Source organism: Heloderma suspectum, chromosome 4, assembly GCF_057233095.1.
Source record: "Heloderma suspectum isolate Gila_16-S chromosome 4, 16-S_ref, whole genome shotgun sequence".
NCBI classification, from domain to species: domain Eukaryota; kingdom Metazoa; phylum Chordata; class Lepidosauria; order Squamata; family Helodermatidae; genus Heloderma; species Heloderma suspectum.
The window spans coordinates 275,187,408-275,210,066 of record NC_139461.1 but is presented as its reverse complement, the minus strand read 5'-3'; the positions used below and the strand labels follow the sequence as shown (position 1 = coordinate 275,210,066).

Sequence of the window (22,659 nt, the reverse complement as noted above, 5' to 3'; positions counted from 1 at the left end):
GAAGAAATGGAGTAGCACTCATAGTCAACAAAAGGGTGGGAAAAGCAGTACTGGGGTACAATCTTAAAAATGATAGAATGATCTCAGTACGAATCCAAGGCAAACCATTCAACATCACAGTAATTCAAGTCTATGCCCCAACCACTGAGGCCGAAGAAGCTGAGGTTGATCGGTTCTATGAAGACCTACAACACCTTCTAGAACTAACACCAAAAAAAGATGTCCTCTTCATCATAGGGGATTGGAATGCTAAAGTAGGAAGTCAAGAAATCACCGGGATAACAGGCAGGCATGGCCTTGGTGTACAAAATGAAGCAGGACAAAAGCTAATAGGGTTTTGCCAAGAGAACACGCTGATCATAGCAAACACTCTTTTCCAACAGCACAAGAGGCGACTCTACACATGGACGTCACCAGATGGTCAATATCGAAATCAGATTGATTATGTCCTTTGCAGCCAAAGATGGAGAAGCTCTATACAGTCAGTAAAAACAAGACCAGGAGCTGACTGTGGCTCAGATCATGAGCTGCTTCTTGTAAAATTCTCGGGAAAACCACTAAACCGTTCAGGTATGACCTAAATCATATCCCTGATGAATATACAGTGGAGGTGAGGAATAGATTTCAGGGATTAGACCTGATAGACAGAGTGCCTGAGGAACTATGGACGGAGGTCCGTAACATTGTTCAGGAGGCAGCAACGAAATCCATCCCAAAGAAAAAGAAATGCAAGAAAGCAAAGTGGCTGTCTGATGAGGCTTTACAAGTAGCTCACGAAAGAAGGGAAGCGAAAAGCAAGGGAGAAAGGGGAAGATATACCCAACTGAAAGCAGAGTTCCAGAGAATAGCAAGGAGAGACAAGAAGGCCTTCTTACATGAACAATGCAAAGAAATCGAGGAAAACAACAGAATGGGAAAGACTAGAGATCTCTTCAAGAAAATTGGAGATCTCAAGGGAACGTTTTGTGCAAAGACGGGCATGATAAAGGACAAAGAAGGCAGGGACCTAACAGAAGCAGATGAGATTAAGAAGAGGTGGAAAGAATACACAGAAGAACTATACAGGAAAGATCTGAATGTCCCTGATAGCCATGATAGTGCGGTCACTGAACTTGAGCTGGACATCCTCGAGAGTGAAGTCAAGTGGGCCTTAGGAAGCATTAGTAACAACAAAGCTAGCGGAGATGACAGTATTCCAGCCGAGCTATTTAAAATCCTAAAAGATGATGCTGTTAAAGTGCTGCATTCAATATGCCAACAAATCTGGAACACTCAACAGTGGCCACAAGACTGGAAAAGGTCAGTTTACATTCCAATTCCAAAGAAGGGCAATGCCAAAGAGTGTTCAAACTACCGCACAATTGCGCTCATTTCACATGCCAGCAAGGTGATGCTCAAAATCCTACGAGCTAGGCTTCAGCAGTATGCGAACCGAGAACTACCGGAAGTACAAGCTGGGTTTCGAAGAGGCAGAGGAACTAGAGATCAAATCGCCAACATTCGCTGCATCATGGAGAAAGCAAGAGAATTCCAGAAAAACGTCTATTTCTGCTTCATTGACTACGCTAAAGCCTTTGATTGTGTGGATCACAACAAACTGTGGCAAATTCTTAAAGTGATGGGAGTACCAGACCACCTTACCTGTCTCCTGAGAAACCTGTACGAAGGTCAAGAAGCAACAGTAAGAACCAGACATGGAACAACCAAGTGGTTCAAAATTGGGAAAGGAGTAAGACAAGGCTGCATATTGTCACCCTGCTTATTTAACCTATATGCAGAGTACATCATGAGAAATGCCGGGTTGGATGAATCAGAGGTCGGAATTAAGATTGCTGGGAGAATTATCAACAACCTCCGATATGCAGACGATACCACCCTAATGGCAGAAAGCGAAGAGGATCTCAAGAGCCTCTTGTTGAGGGTGAAAGAGGAGAGTGCAAAAGCTGGTTTGAAACTCAACATTAAAAAAACTAAGATTATGGCATCTGGCCCCATCACTTCCTGGCATATAGAAGGGGAAGAAATGGAAGCAGTGACAGATTTTACTTTCTTGGGCTCCAAGATCACCGCAGACGGTGACTGTAGCCATGAAATTAAAAGACGCTTGCTCCTTGGGAGGAAAGCTATGGCCAACCTAGACAGCATAGTAAGAAGCAGAGACATCACCTTGCCGACAAAGGTCCGTCTAATCAAAGCTATGGTTTTCCCAGTAGTAATGTATGGCTGTGAGAGCTGGACTATAAGGAAGGCTGAGCGCCGAAGAATTGATGCTTTCGAACTGTGGTGCTGGAGAAGACTCTTACGAGTCCCCTGGACTGCAAGGAGATCAAATCAGTCCATCCTAAAGGAAATCAACCCTGAGTGCTCATTGGAAGGACAGATACTGAAGCTGAAGCTCCAGTATTTTGGCCACCTAATGCGAAGAGAAAACTCCCTGGAAAAGACCCTGATGCTGGGAAAGACTGAAGGCAAAAGGAGAAGGGGACGGCAGAGGATGAGATGGCTAGATAGCATCACGGATGCAATGAATATGAACTTGAGCACGCTCCGGGAGAGAGCGCAGGACAGGAAGGCCTGGCGTGCTATGGTCCATGGGGTCACGAAGAGTCGGACACGACTGAACGACTGAACAACAACAACAACACATCAGTTAGGACAGGAAGGCCTGGCGTGCTATGGTCCATGGGGTCACGAAGAGTCGGACACGACTGAACGACTGAACAACAACAACACATCAATTGTATGCATTTTTGAAATGTACATATTTGTTTAAAGTGTGTGCGTGCTTTTTAAATGCACATTTTTCAAATGGACACATTTTTGAACACGCTTTTTCTAGTGTGAATTGCATAATCAGCCCGGAAGAGTATGGGCTTTGTCCGCAGATTGTGTTTGGGTCCATGTTCAGTTCCAGGAAGTGCAAATTGGGTAAAATCTGGTGAAAAATGAATTGAAATGAATTTCTCATACATCCCTAATGAACTGGGAACTGCCCCATTGTAGCCTGGTGGGTGTGCTCTCTCCCAGAAACATCTAAATTTCCCATTAAATCTTTTTGTAAACATCCTCCCTAAGCAAGCATTCCATCATGTAACACAAAGACCTGTCTATGTATTTGTTTTACAAATTTGCATACCACCTTACAACCAAACTTAAAAGGCTTGAAAGGATAAAATGGTTTATACCTGGAACCAAAAGATAGCAATTTAAGGACCAAATGAGCCTCTCTATGGAGGAGGGAATAGAAATGGAATTCCACCACTGAGAATGCCCACTCTCCAGTTGTCACACTATGACTTCAGGTGGTGGGGGGACCCAGAAGAGTGCCTCACTCACTGACCTCAGTGTCAAGAGAGGTTAATGTGAGAACTGAGCCCCAAGCCATGTATGGTGGCTATACTTTGGATGTTCCCAATTCTCGCATTATTGTGCATTGCTGTTGTCTAGAATAAGTGAAGTGTTCCTGCATACTGAAATAAGCTGCGTGGGATTCCCTTGCCACTTTAGCAGAAAAGAAGGGAAGGACGGTATATTATTGGGAATGCCAAGAAAACAGGAACCTTGAGTATTTCCAAATGCAAGGGGCTTACTAAGATCCCTAAAGCAAAATTACTAAGACTGCAGTTCTATACACACTCACCTATGAGTAAGTCACATTGAACTTAGTGGAGCTTACTATTTATTTATTTATTTATTTATTTATTTATTTCTATATGGCCAAATAGCTGAAGCTCTCGGGGTGGTTCACAAAAATGTTTACTTCTGCATAGACATATATAGCATTGCACTATAAGATTCGTAAAGCAAGAGTCTTACTAAAGTGGTATTTTTTGTACCATCCTTATTCTAGGATCATCCTGAGTATGATCCATATGCCTTTACAAGCTACATCCCTGGTAGAAATAATCTATCAGGTGTATATTTTCATATGCCTGCATCTTTAAGCTTTATATCCCTGTTTGGCATGATGAAGCTTTTAAAGGTATAGAGGTCCTGACAGAAAAGAAGGTGGCAGGTCAAGAGTTACATTCATACTTCTTTAAATGGCAACATCAACTAAGCCTGTTCTCGCAGTCGCATGAGAGATCTTTCTTTTGCATGTTTGGAATTTGGAGCCAATTCTGTATTTGTTAAAACAAGATTTAAAATAAATATGACTATATTGAGGCTTTGGGGAAAAAAATGGTAATCCATCTTACAGCTAGAAACAGCACACCAGCTGCTCAACACATCTATTCCTTGTTCATGAGCAGAAATAAAATAAAATGGGTTTGATTATTCTGTTTCCCAGCAATTTTTAGATTGTCTTCCTTACATCACATGTGGCTTTTAAGAACAAAAGACTGTATGTTTTTGTTTTTGTGGGCTTTTAAAAAGTACTGATGTTTCTACACATTCGTACTGGGAGAGGATGGAATTAGCAAGCAGTATATTTTAATTGCATCTTGAAATTGTGGAATTATGGGTGAAAATTATATATAATCATTCACTATATTATGCATCTCCATATGTGCACTCATAGTGAGCAGTTGGAGAATATAATATTTAAGATTTCCCAAACACAGTATTGAAAGGCATCCAGTAATAATGTATAAACATACCACTCTCTCACTCTCTTTCTGTCTCTTTCACACACACATTTTGTGTCCATAAAACTCATGCACAAATGGGTAATGCTTGTGTACTTCCTTTCTAATAGAAGACAGAAACAGCAGGTAATCCATTTGAAATGTGTTCAAATAGAATGATCAGAATTAAGACATGTATCATGCTTTTCCTGCTCTGAAATGTCTATGTAAATATTCTTCATAACAAGCAGCATTTGATAAGGGCACACCCCAAGTAGTGTGGTTTTATTAACCTTGGGCAGATGTTCATTCTATAAACAACTGTGCACATGGGAGGGATTACACATAGTATCTCTGCCTACATCTGATGCCTGTCCTATGCACATAAGCTTTAAAGTGGGAGTGGAGCACACATATACAACCTATGTACAGTGGAGTGTATGTGTATAGGCCCCTGTACAGATCTTTTATATACCCATATTGTCTGTCTGCACAGGGCTTCAGTTGCTCCAAATTGGGATCTATGTGTTGATCTTATGAAAGGAATTCCATGTGCAGTTGGTTTTCTGGTCACAGAGCCAGCAACATCTCAGCAAGTTTTGGCCATGTTACATTTTGCAGTGGGTGCAGCAAGGCAAATAGCATATGTCTCCTTGTAATTACTTTTGTCTTGTAAATTAACTCCACAAAACAACATTTATTTGACCATTTTTGGCAGCAGTGTTGGTGTACAGGATTTCTGAGCACACCTTTTGAAACTGCTGTCATGCTCGAAAGAAACTGTTTAACTTCACCTAATCCAGACTGAAGAATATGTACCACACCATGATGTCTGCTGAGCAAAATAGTTCCAGATAATTGCAGGAAATGTCCAAAGCTGCACACTATATATGCACAGTGATTTGATCAAAACATTTTGCACACACTATTGTAGAAACTTTAATACTGTGTTGAGGCTTAAATGAATTTCTGGTATTAATGAAATCTCTCCTGAGAGTACCCAAGACAATTTGGTCCCAGAGGCAGCTCACCTATAAATGGCACCTCACTAAAATAAAAATATAATAATAGGCTGAATTTATTGCCCCAGAATTTGCTGCTTGAGAAAGGCCAATCCATCCTGTGACTCTTTCAGATTTTCTTCAATATAATGTATCTGCCCATATGACCAAAATATCTGAGTTTCTCTCAAGTAAATGCAGAAATAATGGTTGTTCGAGTGAAGTAATGCCAGCAATCTTAACCTATGAAGGGCCTGCAAGAATACACTTATTGCATTCCTGCTTATCTAAAGGATCATGTGTTTGCTCCACAGATCCAGTGCACGGTCCCCAGAATGTGGAGGTTGTTGACATCCGATCTCGGCAGCTGACCTTGCAATGGGAGCCCTTTGGTTATGTTGTGACCCGTTGCCACAGCTATAACCTGACAGTCCATTACCAGTATGTGTTCAACCAGCAGAAGTATGAAGCGGAGGAACTAATTCAGACATCATCACACTACACTTTGCGAGGACTGCGACCCTTCATGACTATACGACTTAGGCTGGCTCTTTCAAATCCAGAGGGCAAGATGGAGAGTGAGGAGCTGGTGGTGCAAACTGAGGAGGATGGTAAGAAAAATAAAGTTTTCATGAATTAAAATGGTTGAAAAACAAAGTTGTAAAAATCAGCATACACAAAATGCTCTCTCTCACACACACACACACACACACACACACACGAGCAACTGGGCTTGGAGTCAGATTTTGCAAGTACAAACTCTATCAGCATTTCACAACACTCTGTGACTATAATACAGAATCGCAAAGACTCCTCCCCACAGATGCTGCTCATACAATCAAGGACCAAAGGTGCCAACCTCAATTTTTGGGTGGAGATTTTCTGCTACCTTTCTGGGAAAAATCAATTAAAATATGTATTTATTTATTTTTACATTTATATCTCAACTTTTTTCCTCTTGTAAAGAACCCAAGGCAGCTTACATGGTCCTCCTTCTCTCAATTTTATCCTCCCAACAACCCAGCAAGGTAGATTAGTTTGAGAGTCAATGACTGGCCCACAGTCACCCAATGAGCTTCATGGCTGAGTGGGGACTAGAGGAACCCAGATCTCCCAAGTCCCAGTCAAACACTCTAACCACTACACCACACTGGCACACTATGTGGAGGGGGGGGAATTACATCATTTTCTCCAAATTTAAGCCAACAACTGTACCCTGTGTTTCTGAAGTTTGTTTAAAAATTAGTTAATTTCTGGCAAAGGGATGTTATCACCCCATAATAAAGTTTAGTGATTTCCCCCATTTTTTTTTAACCTCAAGACAAGTTAGTGGGAAACATGTCTAGCAGGAACTTGAGCTGAGCAAGTAACTATCCCTTGCTGCTATTGGATGAAGTGATTGATCTGTTCCTCCACACTCCCAGAAGGCTAATAGTTCATGAGGCTAATATGTCACACTCCAAGGATGCTAAAAGTTCAGGAGAAGGAAAGGAGTTAATGAGCTATATGTTAATTAAATTTGTACAGCCCTCCACTGAAGTCAGTGGTCCAGTAAATGGACACAGAGCAAATCCAAAGTACTGAAATTATTCTTGATCTGGAGTTATGCTTTCATTGACCAGTTTTGCTGCCTTGAAGAGAAAAGGATTTGCTCATTTCAAGCTTTGAAACATAGCCACATCAACACTGATGAATTGTATTATCTATCTGTGAGACCTGGGGGCAATTTCCCCCATTACCCCCCACCATAAGAAAGAATCTTCTAGAATCACAGTCTTGCAGCTTCAATGCCTTGTTTAAGAAGAATGCCCCAGCAATTCTAAATACCCTCTTTAGTGCATGATGCAGTGACTCTAGAGACTGGAATCTTTAGAAGAAGAGGGTAGAATATATTGTAACTTACAGGGTTTTCTCATTTCCTTTCTAGTTCCTGGATCTGTTCCCCTTGAATCCATTCAGGGAGGACCCTTTGAAGAGAAGATCTACGTTCAATGGAAGCCACCAAATGAAACTAATGGGATAATTACACTCTATGAGGTAGGAGTATGGATTGTCATGAAACAAGCTTTAATTTTTTCACCTGTTGTAAATGTGAAGTATGTTTTAGTAGGTGTCTGTAGCTGATATTAGGAAGAGCTGCTGCTTGTTGACCTGTGAAGATTATTGTGGAGGTAGAGGTGGTACTCAGAGGTAGAGGTGGTAAGGAGAATCTTAACTCAAATACCCTGATGCTTGTACCCGGGTTTGTCATGCTACTCAGTGACATAGGTTGACTGCTTTATTTTCAGTTATAACTGATGGCATAATAGTGGAGAGCACGTAAAGCAGGGTGAGGAACCAAGGAGTTGGCAGTAGGAATGTATGAGAATTTTGGTCTTGCTGACAAAACATGTGAGCGTGCCCCATTCAAAGCCCCAAACATGAGTGCAAGCATGAGGATGTGTCCACCAAAAACATTTGCAAATTGTTAGACACATGCTTGCATTCATCTTGTTCCCGATTCCCAGTTGGATCTGCAAAATTTCCTAGTACAAACTTCCTCAGTAGACTGAATCAGTCCTGCTTTAGTCTATGGAGGAACATTGCGCAAATTAGGAAATGGGATAATTACACTCTATGAGGTAAGGGGATAGATTGCCATGAAGCAAGTTTTACTTCTTTCCCCTGTGGCAAATGTTTCTGTAGGTCTCTGCAGCTGATATTGGAAAGATCTGCTGCTTGTTGACCTGTGAAGATTGTGAAAAGTGTGCAAATTTGGGGAGATTTGGGGAGTGGCAAGACAATGATAATAGAATCCTAGAGATCTTGAACATTGTTCATTCTCCCATCCCTGGTCAGAAGGGCCATCACCCAAAGTGGGTGGAGCCACTGCTGGCATGCGTTTTCCCCACATTTTCATACACACACACACACACTCCATTCACACACAGAGACACACATTCTCACAAACACATGCTTACACACATCATTCACACACATAATACACCATTCACATTCACGCTGTCAGGAGCCCCCTGGTGGCCTCTTTCAGTCTATTCCAACAGCTAACTCAAGACACAGACAAAAGGATTCTTTTCAAGGCTTTAATCCATTTACAACTTAATGACTCTTTCAGATGCTAATCACCAGCGACTAAGCAAGGAACAGCAGAGTAGCCTATGCTCCAGGTTAGGCAGTTGGTCCCCGTTTGAAGGAGAATTACGGGAAGACCCTGAACTTATGGGCTAGGGAGAGTTCCTCCCTCTTTCCCTTGGGTCCTTGGGATGCGACCATTGCTTGCGTGCCAGACGAGCACTATGCCTCCTTTCGGTGCCCTCCAGCTGTCGTTGCTGTCGGCATCGAGCGTCCAGCAAGCCCCCCTCCAGCGCTTTCACTGCCAGGGTCACTATCTATCCCAGGAATGCTGGCAGGAGGAATCTCTGGTGCTTGTGAGAGATGAGCGAGCTCCTCTCCCACGGACTGCTGTTCCTTCTCATAATCAGAACTGCTCTGGGGTTCTGTCGGCTCAGTTTCCACACACACACACACACACACACACACACCCTTCTGAGACCACACCCTCCTCAGCTGATCCATGTAAGTTAGCTGAGGGTAGGAGGCATTTTCATCCTCATCACTGAACACTGGGGATGTTCAGTGGGCAGGGAGGCTTAACCCTCCCTGACCAGCATGTCATGATGAGGAGGGAATGAAAATCAGCCCCCCTCTGATCCTCAGCTGATTTGCACCAGTCAGCTGAGGAATAGAGAGGTCCTGATCCAGCTCTTGACTGACCCATCATCTCAAGGAGTGTTCCTTGAACTGCTGGCCCAGTTGGGAGCTGGCTTTGCTCCTGCCTTCCCTATCCCAGTAGGGAAATGTGAGGGAGAGCAAAGCAACTTCACTTCCCCTTGCCTTTTCCAAGTGGCTCTTCTAGGAAACAGCTGAGACTAGAGTTAGCTTCACACACACACCTCACCATCCTGGATTGGGGAAGGCAAGGGGTGGGCTAGCCCTATGACCCATTACCTCAGACAATGTGAGGGGCAGGTGAAGCCCCCTGAGCCAGTAACTCAAAGACAGGATCCATGAAGCACCAGCTCAGTCCGGAGCCATCTTTGCTCCCCCATCATAAGGTCAATGCTAATTGTGAAATTTGGAGAGTAGTTTACTATGGTACATATGCAAATGTGCTTGTAGTAAGGTGAAAAGAGGTTTGTGTCACATGTTTGTAGAGCAGAAATTGACATATCCATCAGTTGGTTGCCATCTTGACAAATTGTGGCTGAAATATAGTAAGTTCAGACATAATGAAATCCATCTCATATCTTTTCTGTGCTGGTTCTGGTTTTTGTTATGCGAAAGTGCCACAGTTGTATTGCCATTAACAGCTATCTTTATGGATCACTGGTCATTTTTTCTTCTCACTATAGTTCTCCTTCTGGAGAATAGAGGATGAGCACTAGGGAAAAAACTAGGTACACTTTTTTGGATGACTTAGGGGCATCTTGCTGGGTTGGAGGCAGCCCACAGTCCCTACAATGATTGTGTTTTGCCATAATGCCAAACTGTGTTTTACCATTATAAGAATGTTTGCACATTCCCCCTTCATCTATCCTCATCCAGCCCAGCCATGAGGCAATCAGAAGTTTGCATTTCTGGTTTAGTTTAATGCCAGTTTAGTGTGTCATTTGAACCCTAAAGTGTAGTGAATCTTAACTGTGGTTGGTTAGTGAAAACAAGCCAGCTTCATAAACGATGGTTTGGAGTTTGCTTGTTCCCACTAACCATAGTTATGAATAACTGCAGAGCTTCTAAAATACAACTTACGGCTGCACCAGAGAAGGATGGGGGAGTATGTGAGCTCAGAGGGAGCCTAGGCTTGTTCTCCTAATATCAAACTATGGGTTGCTGCTGCACTCCTGGAGTTTTTCTCAGAATGGGAAAAACTACTTCCACTGGGGAAACAAGGGGGAATGGGTAAAGTCCCCCAGGAAGGAACTACTCCACCTGATGGTTCCAGCACCACAAGTAAAATGAAATCAATAGGTCTGCGCATTTAGTACTGTCGCAGTTGCACTATTGCTAGGGATGGCCCGGGCTCCCGATTCCATCCAGGAATCCAGTTGAACCCCCCTGCCCGCACCCCCGAGCCCCACTTGCCAAGCAGCTGCTCCTGCTCACCCCCTGCCCATGCTCAGCGAGCGGCCCACACTCACCCCAGCAGCCTCATCAAGTTCTGTGGTTGCCATTGATTTTTTGAAAAATAAAATGACGATAGAAAATGTGCACATTTGTGTATGCGCGAAAATGCACATATTTGAGTATGCGTGAAAATGTGAATGCACATATTTGTATATGAGTGAAAATTAGCTTTTTGGCAAAATGCGCATTTTTGCGCATACACAAATATGCACATTTTTACAATCACCTTTTTACTTTTCAAAAAAGGTGACCATGGATCTTGACGAAGCGGAAGCTGCAGGGGTGAGTGTGGGCTGGTTGCCAAGCCCAGGAGGGACTCGAGTGCGGTCTGGGGACTGGTGAGCAGGGGCAGGGGCTGCTGGGCAAGTGCCTGGAGAACCTGCAAGGGGGTGGGTTCGCACATCCCTAGCTATTGTGGTTTTAGAGGGGATTTTTTTTTAAATGGTGGGGGAGGGTCGGACATAGGATGGGGAGGGAGGGGGCACTGACACACACACTGGCCAGAGAAAGCAGAAGGGGTGGGGCAAGGTGAGGGTGGGAGGGAGGGAACAGGCTCTCTAAATGATGATGTGTACAAAACTCTCCCTAGTAGCCACCCAACAAATTCACAGCAAACTATGACCTGCTGAGAGCCCCAGGCTAGCTATGGGTTAATCCAGGTTTTCAAGCCCTGTGTGTCCCCAGGGTTTTCAAGCCTCATGTATTTTCCTGGAGCAGATTCAGCTCCAGTAAAAAACTGCAGCAAAGTGGTGAGCGAACTAAACCCGTTGCTGTGGGGATCCCCCCCCCCCAGGCTTCCCAGCTCTTTAATCTGTGTGTGTTTGGGGGTTTCATTATGCAAGGTATGTTCCCTGACCATAGAAGAGAATGTGGTGGGGGACACCCTGCGTGCAGTGTATCTTGTTTATTATTTTCATTGTAAACCCTTCTGAGAGCCCCTGTGTGCCAAAGAAATACCTAATAAAATAAATATAATCAATGGTAGTGAAAATGGGTTGTGTTAATAAGGTAGCCAAATGAAAGCTACAAGCTTTTCCATCCTATTTTTCTGGCATCAAGTGTGATTCCATCTAGCCTCCTGCCTGTAATGTTCTTGAAAGGCTTATTTAATACAGGAAAAAAAGAAGACATTTAAGGTAGAATATTATCTTGTCTGTTGTGTCTTGTTTCAGGCACTGCTGTGACTACTGCAATTCTACCAGTCGCCTGTGCTATAAAAGCAGATGGCAGAGGGCTGGGTGTTTGCAGCAAGGTTAATGTGCTACTGCTAAGCCTTTCACATCTGGAAACATGATTTTCCAAAGTGGTTTGGGTCAAACTAAGAAATTGAGTTGAATAGTTTCAGCGAAGCTTCTGGTGGATATTTGTGCATGTCACCAAAAGGCTTCCAGGATATCCTACTAATAGGAAATCCTCAGCTATTTCTGTGTTGTGTACATTACAGACAACAGTGTAGGACATTATAGTTGAGGCATGTGGCAGATCTATAGAGGGAAAATTGCTTGTAAATGAATCAAGGCAAGTATTGTTTTTTGTTCATTGGTTGACATGAGCTCTGGCTTGACAGTCTTAAAAGTATATTACATCCCTACACATAATGGCAGATAATAAATTATACATCAAATCATATTTCAAGGCAGATTCTGGGAATTTCGGTGATCTGCTGAGTGAAAATAAACCAACAGTAGTGACAATGAAAAAGATAGCACATTGTAATGTTTGAAGAAATACTTTGCTATTTAAACAGTGCCTTTTGGATACACCATGCTGAAAGGAATTCTCTAATTCTGAAGTTACTAGTCTGGCAGAACAGCTACAGGGATACTGCGTTGCCTGGGCTAGGCTGTGGGGTTGATGCATCATTAAAATGACTTAGGTCACTTCCACACTAGTCCACAATTGAGAATGGAGATAATTTGTTCACAGTTTTTATAGAACAGGTGTGGGGAACATTTTTCAGCCTGAGGGACTTTTAAAAAAGAAAATTCTCAAGGCACAATTACAAACAATTCCAACAAGAAAGAAAGGTGGGAGACAACAGAAGAAGCCAATGTGGCTTCACAAAAAGCTTAGAGATGACCTGAAAACAAAAAAGTACACATATGGGAAGGGGAAGGAAGGTCAAGCAACAAAGCAAGAGTACAGGCAGGTAGCACAGAATTGCAGGGACGGTGTCAGGAAGGCTAAAGCTGAGAACGAGCTGAGGTTAGCGAGGGATGCTGAAAGCAACAAAAAAGCTTTCTTCAGCTGCGTGCATATTAAAGACAGAGGAAAGAAATGGTGGTCCAGCTATTAAATAAGGATGGCAAAATGCTAACAGATGACAAAGAAAAGGCAGAAGTGTCCAATTCCTACTTCGGTTCAGTCTTCTCCCAAAAGAAGGACTATGTGACCCCCCGGCAAAGGCGAAGTACAGGCTGAAGGGGCAGGATTGCAGCTTGAGATTGATAGGCATATGGTCAAGGAACACCTAATTACTTTGAATGAGTTCAAATCTCCAGGACCAGATGAACTGCACCCTAGAGTAATAAAGGAACTGGCAGAAGAACTCTCAGAGCCACTGTCTATTCTCTTTGAGAAATCATGGAAGATGGGTGAAGTGCCAGATGACTGGAGAACGGCTAATGTTGTCCCTATCTTCAAAAAGGGTAAAAAGGAGGAACCTGGGAACTACAGACCAGTCAGTCCGACATCAATCCCTGGGAAAATTCTGGAGCAGATTATAAAGCAATACATCTGAAAGCACCTTGAAAACAATGCAGTGATTACTCAAAGTCAACATGGATTTGTCAAGAAGAACAAATCCTGCCAGAAGAACCTGATCTCATTTTTTGATCAGGTAACCTCCCTTGTGGACTGTGGGGATGCTGTGGACATAATATACCTCATCTTCAGCAAAGCTTTTGACAAAGTGCCCCATGATACCCTGATGAGCAAACTAGCTCAAAGTGGGCTAGATGAAACAACGATCAGGTGGATCCACAGTTGGCTACAGAATCGGACTCAAAGAGTGCTTATCAATGGGATCTTCTCAAACTCGGGAGAGGTAACGAGTGGGGTACCGCAGGGCTCAGTCCTGGTCTCAGTGCTCTTCAACATTTTTATTAATGACTTGGAGGAGGAGGTGCAGGGAATGCTGATCAAATTTGCAGATGACACAAAACTGGATGGGACAGCTAATACTTTGGAAGACAGAAACAAAATTCAAAGTGATCTTGATAGACTGGAGCGCTGGGCAGAAAATAACAAAATGACATTTAATAGGAATAAATGCCCAGTTCTGCACCTAGGAAAAAGAAACAAAATGCACAATTACAAGATGGGGGATACATAGCTCAACAACACTACAAGTGAGAAGGATCTTGGAATTGTTGTTGATCACAAGCTGAATATGAGCCAATGTGATGTGGCTGCAAAAAAGACAAATGCCCTTTTGGGCTGCATTAGAAAAAAAAACATCGCGGAGAAGCCCTGATTCTGTGTGGATAACGCCTTAATTTGAAAAAAAAATCCGGAGCGGGGGATAGGAGGGGGTAAAACTTAATCTCATTTGAAGGAATAGAACAATCCCCTGCTCAGTGCAGGAAGCCTAATTCCCAGGTGGTCGCCCATCCAACTACTGACCAGGGCCGACCCCACTTAGCTTCCAAGATCAGACAAGTGTGTGCACATCCAGCCCTTTGCTTGTTACTGAAGAAACGGGGGCTGCTGAGGAAGCTATGCGATCAGTAGCCGGAAGAAGACATGGGGCCGTCGAGAGCTGTGATTGGACAGGAGGGAAATACAAACACTGCTGTATATGGACAGGCAGGGGAGGGGACTACGACCGGATATGATAGCGAAGACGGAAAATCAGAGCACATTAAGGGGAAATACCGGGATATTAGGGTATTGAAAGTGGGAGCACGGAAGTGGGAAATTCCGGTTCCAATTCAAGGCAGGTACTGCGTAGTGCGAATAGGGATGGCGGAGAATTTCTCCCCAAATCTCCAGGAGGCCGAATGCCAACGCATTCGGCCCCCCGAAATTGTTGGTGAAATTCTCCCCCCCCCCCAGGATGGGATTTACCTCCTGCGAATGTCCCTCCCGGCGGCGGGTCCCGGCAGCGTTTCGGTGGGGGCGGGGGCGGCGGCCGATCTTCTGACTGGCTGCCACCGCCGCCATTACAAAATAAAGTAAAAAAAAAACAACACACCCGTGATAGGCTACATAACGATTAACGTAGCCTATCATGGCTAGATTTCCAAAGTCAGCTGTGATAGGCTACATCAATCGTTACTTAACCTATCATGGGTGACTTTAAAAAAAAAAGCGTGTACGCAAATGGCGGCGCCCATGGGTGCCGCCATTTGCATTCCTTATTTGCGTAGATCGTTACGTAGCCTATCACGGGTGGGTTTTTTTTTCCACGTTGTATTTCGCGGCCGGGGAGACGGGGCGCTTCTCCCCGGCCTGAATTTCGGCCGGGCGAGGAGGGGCGCCTCCCCCCCCCAGCCTGAATTTCGGGGGGAGAACCGAAGCGCCTCCCCCCCACCGCGAAGCAAGCTGCGGGACCAGGTAAGTGACTTTCGTACACCCCTAAGTGTGAAAGGCGGGCGGTGAAACCTCATTGGAAGTGAAAAAGGGCAGTAAGTGTAGATCCAGCCCAAGTGTGCAAGCAATTACCACAGTAAGGTAAAGGAGCAGCAGCCCCACCCCAACTTGCCCTCTTCCTCTCGGCACTGATATGGATTTGGGCCCAGAAGGAGAAGGCATCTTCTCTGAGAGCTTTGGCTAATGGATTGTATAAGACATGTAACGAATGAATGAATGAATGAATGAATGGGCACTGGTCAGAGTATCAAGGAGGTAGGCCCTTTGGGGAAGGGCTAACTGAGGGCATCTTGCCCAAGCCCCCCCCCCCCAGTCTTAAGCAAACACTGTAGTGGCCCTATTCTCTACTGCTGGAGTAGTGTTATGCCTATCATTTATGGGATCAAGGTGTGTGTTTTTCCTTTAATAAGGCAGTTGAGCAGAGCCTGAAACAACTTAGCTCCACTTTCCAGGTATAAGATGCTACTTTAGCTGTTGACACAGAAGTTGTTTTTATAGAGCAGTAGCCAACGTGACAGCATCAGGCTGCATGATTCCTCCAGTTGTCTGCTGATTATTATAGATATTAAAATCCTGCAGCATCAGGAAAATGTTGTGTGAACTGAACTATTAATAAGTGACTTTCTCAATCTCTCTGTGTTACACATTTCAGAATATAATTTCCATGTACCATGCACAGGAAGACAAATAAATTACAGGAATTATTTTGAAAAAATCAATTAATTCTTGCCATAATTAAAAGCTGAAAAATAAATGTCAAACACTCATACATCTGAGCTCTTCTTATTGAGCTCTTAAAGCCTCTCTGTAGATGTAATTGTATGAATCCAATAGAATGAAATATTATGCCTAATGTTTGCAAGGGGAAAGAATTGCGGGAGATTAATTTTAAAGGGTTCAGTTTGTTTCCCTCTAAGCCAGATATAGTTTCTAGTGATGCCTTTTAGTTAGCATTTAAATGCAGATTTGCAAAATTCCTCTGGAAGTATCTGATCCATACAGGCCTGGAAGGATCACCGTATCCAGGCTCTGACTTATGCTTGAAGCTAGGAGGAATGTTTGTTTGATTTCTAACAGTTCCTTATTCATACATGATTTTTCTCCTCACTTCAGAAGAAGAATTGGTTCTTAAGAATTTATAATTTTCTCAAGGGGAACTCTGAATGCAAAGTACTGGGAATGTAAGCCATGCTATCTTTAAACTTTATATATGGACAACATCTCTGCTCTAAAATCAAGCAAAGACTAAAAAGCATGATGGCATTTATTCAGTCCTGCATCTAATTTTTTTCCTTATTTTTCCCCATTTTCAGTTTAGCATTATTATTCAGTTGTTGAGCAAGTGACTTAACTATACTTGAGAGAAACAAAAAGATACTAATATCAAAATGGCATTCCTCGTAGGTAAAAGAAGTCATTTCAAAATGAAAACTGATAGCATGATTACAACAGGAACCCATTAACCTGTGGGTGGGTGTTTCTTTTTTCCCTTGCGGAAAGTGGGCTACACAACATATGGTGGAAAGTTGAAAGATGGCAAAGCAGTAAGTTGATTGCGTCATTATTTGCCCAGGCCAGATCATTTATCCAGATTGCTGATCAGCACATGATGAGCTTTGGAGGGAGGGACTCAGTCCCATGGTTTTGTATAGGCTGGCCAGTACTCTAGCAAAGCAATTACTGCCGTGCCATTCCAACAGTCACTGCATGATGAATAATCCACATCCTTCTACTGAGCATAAAGGAAAACTAAGAATTATCCCAGAGTGAATGAACAGGGAAAGGATTCACCCTTCAAAGCCATCTTTCAAAGGCAGTCTATGGACCACATTCTTTTCCATGAGAATAATATTTAAACAAATTGAACTAAAAACTCTATACCTGTATATATAACCATCAGGGCTGATCCCAAACCATTTCTTAAAAAACAAAAAAACAACACCAACACCTTCCCTGTAAATTCTAAAGGGAACTTCAGATACTATGCACCATTTACATGAGGAAAAAGAGAATTGAGAAGCATTCTGTGGGTCACTTTCTTAGTATATTTAGAGCAAGGAACATTCCATACCTAATGATCTCTTCTATAGGTGGTGCAGTGTGGAATTCTGAATGTTAGAATTGTTAGCCTCCTCTCTTTCTTGCTGGATCAATTTGCTGCTCCCCTTTGGTTAGCTTCTGGCACTGCATTGGCCAAAACGCAGTGCCCCCAAACAGCTGAATCCCTGAAACAAAGCAAGATGATATTTGCCCTTGTCTGGAATGTGCCACTTCTCACAGGTGAAGTGTGACTTCACACAGGTGGGGGAAACATATAATTGATTGCTTCCCTCTTTCACCTTGCCAAAAAGGAGGAAAAGCATGGCCAGAAAAAGAGGACAAAACAAAAGAGGATGCAGATTTGCATAAAATTTGCATATGCTAATTTGTGTGAATAGAGGAAACTGTAATGATGATTACTGTAATTTAAATGGAAATGCCTGTGTGCCTTCTCAGTCTGCTGCTCGGGTGCTAAGTGTTAATGGGCAACTTCAAGGCCCCTGGGCAATCCCTTCTTAGTTCTTTATGTTTAAACTAGGCTTCAACTGGACAACCATTCAAAGAGAGGATGTCCTCAGATACAGAACTGCTGTCTGCCAGTTCATCAAATAGAAGACTGTAAAGTTGGACACATGGCCATGCTATTCTCCCTGCATATAGAAAGCTTAATTTCAGGGAGAATGATTTTATATGCACTTTACCTGACTGGCCAATTTTCTACATTTAGGAATGTGTGTGTTTCTGTGTGTATGGGTGTGTGTGGGGATGATTCCATTATCTGAGACTCCACCTTCACTCTGAAGTGATAGCTGAGACAAAGGTATATCTAGGGATGTTGTGGGTGCCCGCCTGGGTCTGGGAGTCCGTCGCCCCCCTGCCCGCAACCCCCGGACTGCGCCTGCCGAGCCACTGTCCTCACTCGCCCCCTGCTCGCACCCGCTTGTTCCCACTCACGCCCTCCTGGACGTACCGCAATCCCTTCCATATTAATTGTGCATATTAAGCTTTCCAGGCCTCCAAACTACGCATAGTGTGCATTTTCAAAACTGCCTTTTTTGCGCAGAAAACAAAGGCAGGAAAATGGCAGGCGCTCACTGGACGGGATCGCAGTGAGTCTGGGAGGGCGCGAGCGGGTGTGAGCAGGTGTGAGTGGGGGTGAGCGGGGGTGAGCAGGGGGTGAGCAAGGACAGTGGCTCAGCGGGAGAACCTGAGCTGGGGTGTGCTCACATACCCTGAGGTATATCACATCAACCGCTATTTGTGAGAACCAGGCTTCCGCATCTATTTGTGACAAGATTTGTCCTTGTCTAGGGATTGTACGAGATAGGATTTCTATATTTAGCTAGATCATGGATCAGCAGGTAACATATCCCATGCCATATTCCAGAACAAAGTGTGACCGTGGAAATGGTACATTTACGAAATTCCTGGTATTGACGCACAGAGTTTTAAATAGAGGACTCTGAGATCAGGTGTCTCTTTTCATTTTTAATTTCAACATTTTAAGCAGTTTTTACTTGATTCACATTTGATATAAGAGCCTAGAATATGCAAAATACATAGCTGTTACAAACAAAGCTCATTTTCAGAAGTTTTCTAGGAATCGTTTTAGGAGTTTTGCTTTTCATTGTAAATATTAAAGTTTCTTACCCACTGACATAGCTGAACTTGGAGCAAAACAGAGGACTGGTGCCATTGTTTTCCCATGAGGATGGATGTTGTGTCCTGCAATGGCAGAAATTATGTCCTGTTAAGAACCAATGTTTGGTTCTAGAGTTTGTGCTCTGGCTCTCATATTTGTATGATTTCTTATTAGCGCTGCTTACGTGATTCAGCTCATAACAGTGAGTTATTATTTTTCCCAACGTTCCAAGCTATGATCTATATCATAGTTTTGTTAGCAATGGTGAGCCAAATGTTTCCTTTAAAACAGGATGCAACCTGGTTCTCTTTCATAGGTCATGTTTTGCTGTTTTAAATTTGAAATGCTTCTTAGTTCTATTTACAATTCATAATATTTATGATTTGCGTCATGAGCAAAAACATGTGAACAATAGTCCAGTACACAGTTATTCTTCCTTTGTTCTTGCCTAATGCATGTTTTTCTTACTTTAGATGGGAAACTTTGCTTTTCACAGATTCTTTTAACAATAGCAGGATCCTAGGTCAGTGAAAAGTTCAGTGAAAACTCACAGCATTTTAGCACAAATGCTTCTGTTAGAATGCTGGTTTTAGAATCAAACTGATTCAAACTTAATGCATGAATATATTTTAATATATCATTTCTTTCTTCATAAAAATTATTAACTTAAGAGGGAGTAGAAATTTATGAGAGAAATGTGGAAGACCAATAACTCTATTTTGCATAAATATTTGCCAGGTAGCCTATCATGCAGGTTGGCGCTGGAGTCTTGCAAAATGCAAAGGGTTCTGGGACAATTATTTGTCCTGTATTTATAGAATCATAATTAGTACTGGGCCGTAACAGCTAGTGCTGAGTGATTCCAGAGGAGTAGCATGCTTGTGACAGCAAAAACAATGGGGTCCTGACTGTGGCATCTTAACAAACTAATATATTGTGGTTTTATAAACCAGAACCCATTTTGTCAGATGCATAGTGGTCACCTGAGCATGTAGATCAGAGATTGGGATCCTCCAACCAATGGAGATTCCCCATCTGGACAATGGAGGCTTGTGTTCCCTCCACAGGCCCCACCCCTTCTGTTCACAAGCTACCAGGGGCTTGTGGGGAGGTGGGAGGAAGAATCCCTTCGTTATCTCTAATCTATGAAGAGGTGGAGAATGAGGAGACAAATTGGAGCTGGCTGGGGGAAAGGGAAGTAGAAAGGCATTGCTTGGTGTAGAGGAAATTTCACCCTGACCCCCTGCTTACTGGTCTTTGTCCCATCTTCATCACACAGCTGGGGCAAGCATCTTCAGGGACCTCCTTTGACCACTGAGAATGACAAGGCAGAGGCCAAGCCTTCCCTACAGCTTGTCTATTGGAAGTGTCTGAACCTCCCAGGTGCCAAAACCTATGCAACAGTACTTACCTGGCCAGTTCCCAAGGTATCCAATGCACCCACCCAGTGTAATATTACCACCTGAGGGAAGAAGAAAAAGTTCTTTTTTGCCTTGAATTGAACTTCATGCAAACAAGTTGAGGGTCACAGGACTTAGGTGTAATACCCATGTATTCAAGTCAGTATGTGGCACATAAATGTAACTTCAGTATCAGTGTGACTGATTTGTAGCTCAAGGGGTGGGGCGTTGAGGTCCCCCTACCTCCCAAGCATTTCACAGTGTGTCAGAGTTGCCCTACCCTGTGTCTGACTTCCTGGCCACAGGGGGGCCATTGCGGGTGGGTGAGGAGAGGACACGTGCCTGGCAGCCATTGGCTGGTCAGCGGTAGGACTACCAGAGGTGGGAGGGGTTGGAGAGGTCTCTTTTTGCTCTCCGTGCCCCTCTCAAACACCTCTCAGATGCGCAGCTCCCTCCCGCCCTCCCTTATACAGTGTGGGTTTTGACTGGTCGCCCTTTTGGGGGCCAAGCAGGAATTTTTGGCTCCTAGTCTTATTGGCCTGGGCTATGCGTCTTTTTGCCTACTTCACACTGTAAGTGGGGAGGGTGAGTCCTTAGGTGAATTTGATATAATTCTTTTCAAGTTTTGGTCACATTTTCAAATAGCTGCTAGGACAGGCAATGGGGATGAGAATAGGGATGGTAAGGATTCAGAGGTACTTTTCTGGTGAGAGGTGACTCCTGAGGTGTCTCCGATCTGGGTTTTGCAGCCCATCAGGGGATAAGGGTTATTAGCTGTGAGGCCGACTCACCTCACCCACCCAGTGTTTTGTGGCCCAAGGGACAGTGATAGGGGAAGGTCTATCTCCCCCTAAGGGGTAGCCCTGTGGGGTGGTGACATTGACACTCCACTCCACAGCCTGTGAATGTTTTTTTGCCCATTGCAGTGTCTAACTGTGCTAGTGACTGGCACAGTTTAGTGCCTGTCCTGGGTTTCCCCTTTGCAGATATTCCAGTAAATGTGGCCTGATTTGTATCCAAGTACATGTGTCCATCTCCTTATTACCCATCTCTGCTCACAATGATTTGTGGAGTAGTAATACATTCAGAAACCAGTCAATAAATATGTTTTCACCGCATGGGTGAGACCCACTTCTGGCCAACAATCATGGGTGATAAATAGTTATAGCAAAATCAATAATGTAAACAAATGCCTAAGGAGGGTCAATTCCATTTTGTAGTAACCTCGAAATTCCCTAGATTTGATGAGACTAAATTCAAATGAAAATGAAGCAAATTAATTCAAGTTCAGTGGCTTCACGTTGGAGTCTTCCTTGAAACTTTTTTGGACTATGGTGACTTCAAGGTGTGCTATAGAATATCCTGGGAAACTGAATGGTTTCTGAGTGGCAACATTTTAATGTTTTTAATATTTTATTTTTTAATGTCTGATTTGTATTTTTGGGTTCCCACCTGGCAGATCCCAAATGTGTCAAACATGTTTTGTTAGACTTCATCTTCTCTCCTCCCCACCCCTCACTTGCTCATCATACATTTTCACCAACAGGTTATTTTGAGTTTGTGCATATATAACTAACAGAAAGAATACAATTGAGAAAGAACTACATTTTCTTATTTGGAAAGGTGGGATTTCTGGTGGGAATGGGAATGGGATACATGAAAGCCAATGGCATGAGTTAGAGGGTAGATATGATTATCTTACGTTACTTCATAAGATTATAAGTAATAAATGCTATCCTGTCAAAATTAGATATGGCTATATGCCATTGAAATAAGAACATAAGCATTTAACTTTTCCATTTAGTTCCATTTATTTCAGTAGGACTTACATATATAAGGGTCAAACCGCATGTTATATTAAATACATAGCATGCAGTTTCATTTTTCATTTTTTCATTTTTTTGGTTTACTACTTAAAAGTAAACACAGGGGGCCTTGATCTGGATTGGGACTACAACAAATGGGGAGGTGATATTTAATTCTTCTCTCCACCCCCACCCTGCTTTCATGAAAAAAAAAAAATCGAAATAGTGATTGGATATCTATCTATCTATCTATTGCACCAACAGGATCATTTTTACTATTGCTATTGTTGTAGCAAGTAGTTGCTGTGTATGTTTTGAGAGAAAGAGAGAGAGAGAGAGAGAGAGAGAGAGAAGTGGGGAAATGAAGGATTAAACCTCCCCTTTCCAAACATCATGGTGCAGATTTGGATTAGTGGGCCCATGCTT

General features: G+C 43.2%; 1 protein-coding gene across 1 annotated transcript in view; it reads left to right on the top strand.

The window, feature by feature from the left end:
• The window catches only part of PTPRT (protein tyrosine phosphatase receptor type T), an 838,546-nt gene that overhangs the window by 480,835 nt on the left and 335,052 nt on the right, over positions 1 to 22,659 (top strand). The window contains exons 8-9 of the mRNA XM_084851682.1: positions 5,884 to 6,180; positions 7,497 to 7,606. Of these exons, the coding sequence (XP_084707808.1) occupies positions 5,884 to 6,180; positions 7,497 to 7,606 (407 nt within the window). The remainder of the gene's footprint in view (positions 1 to 5,883; positions 6,181 to 7,496; positions 7,607 to 22,659) is intronic.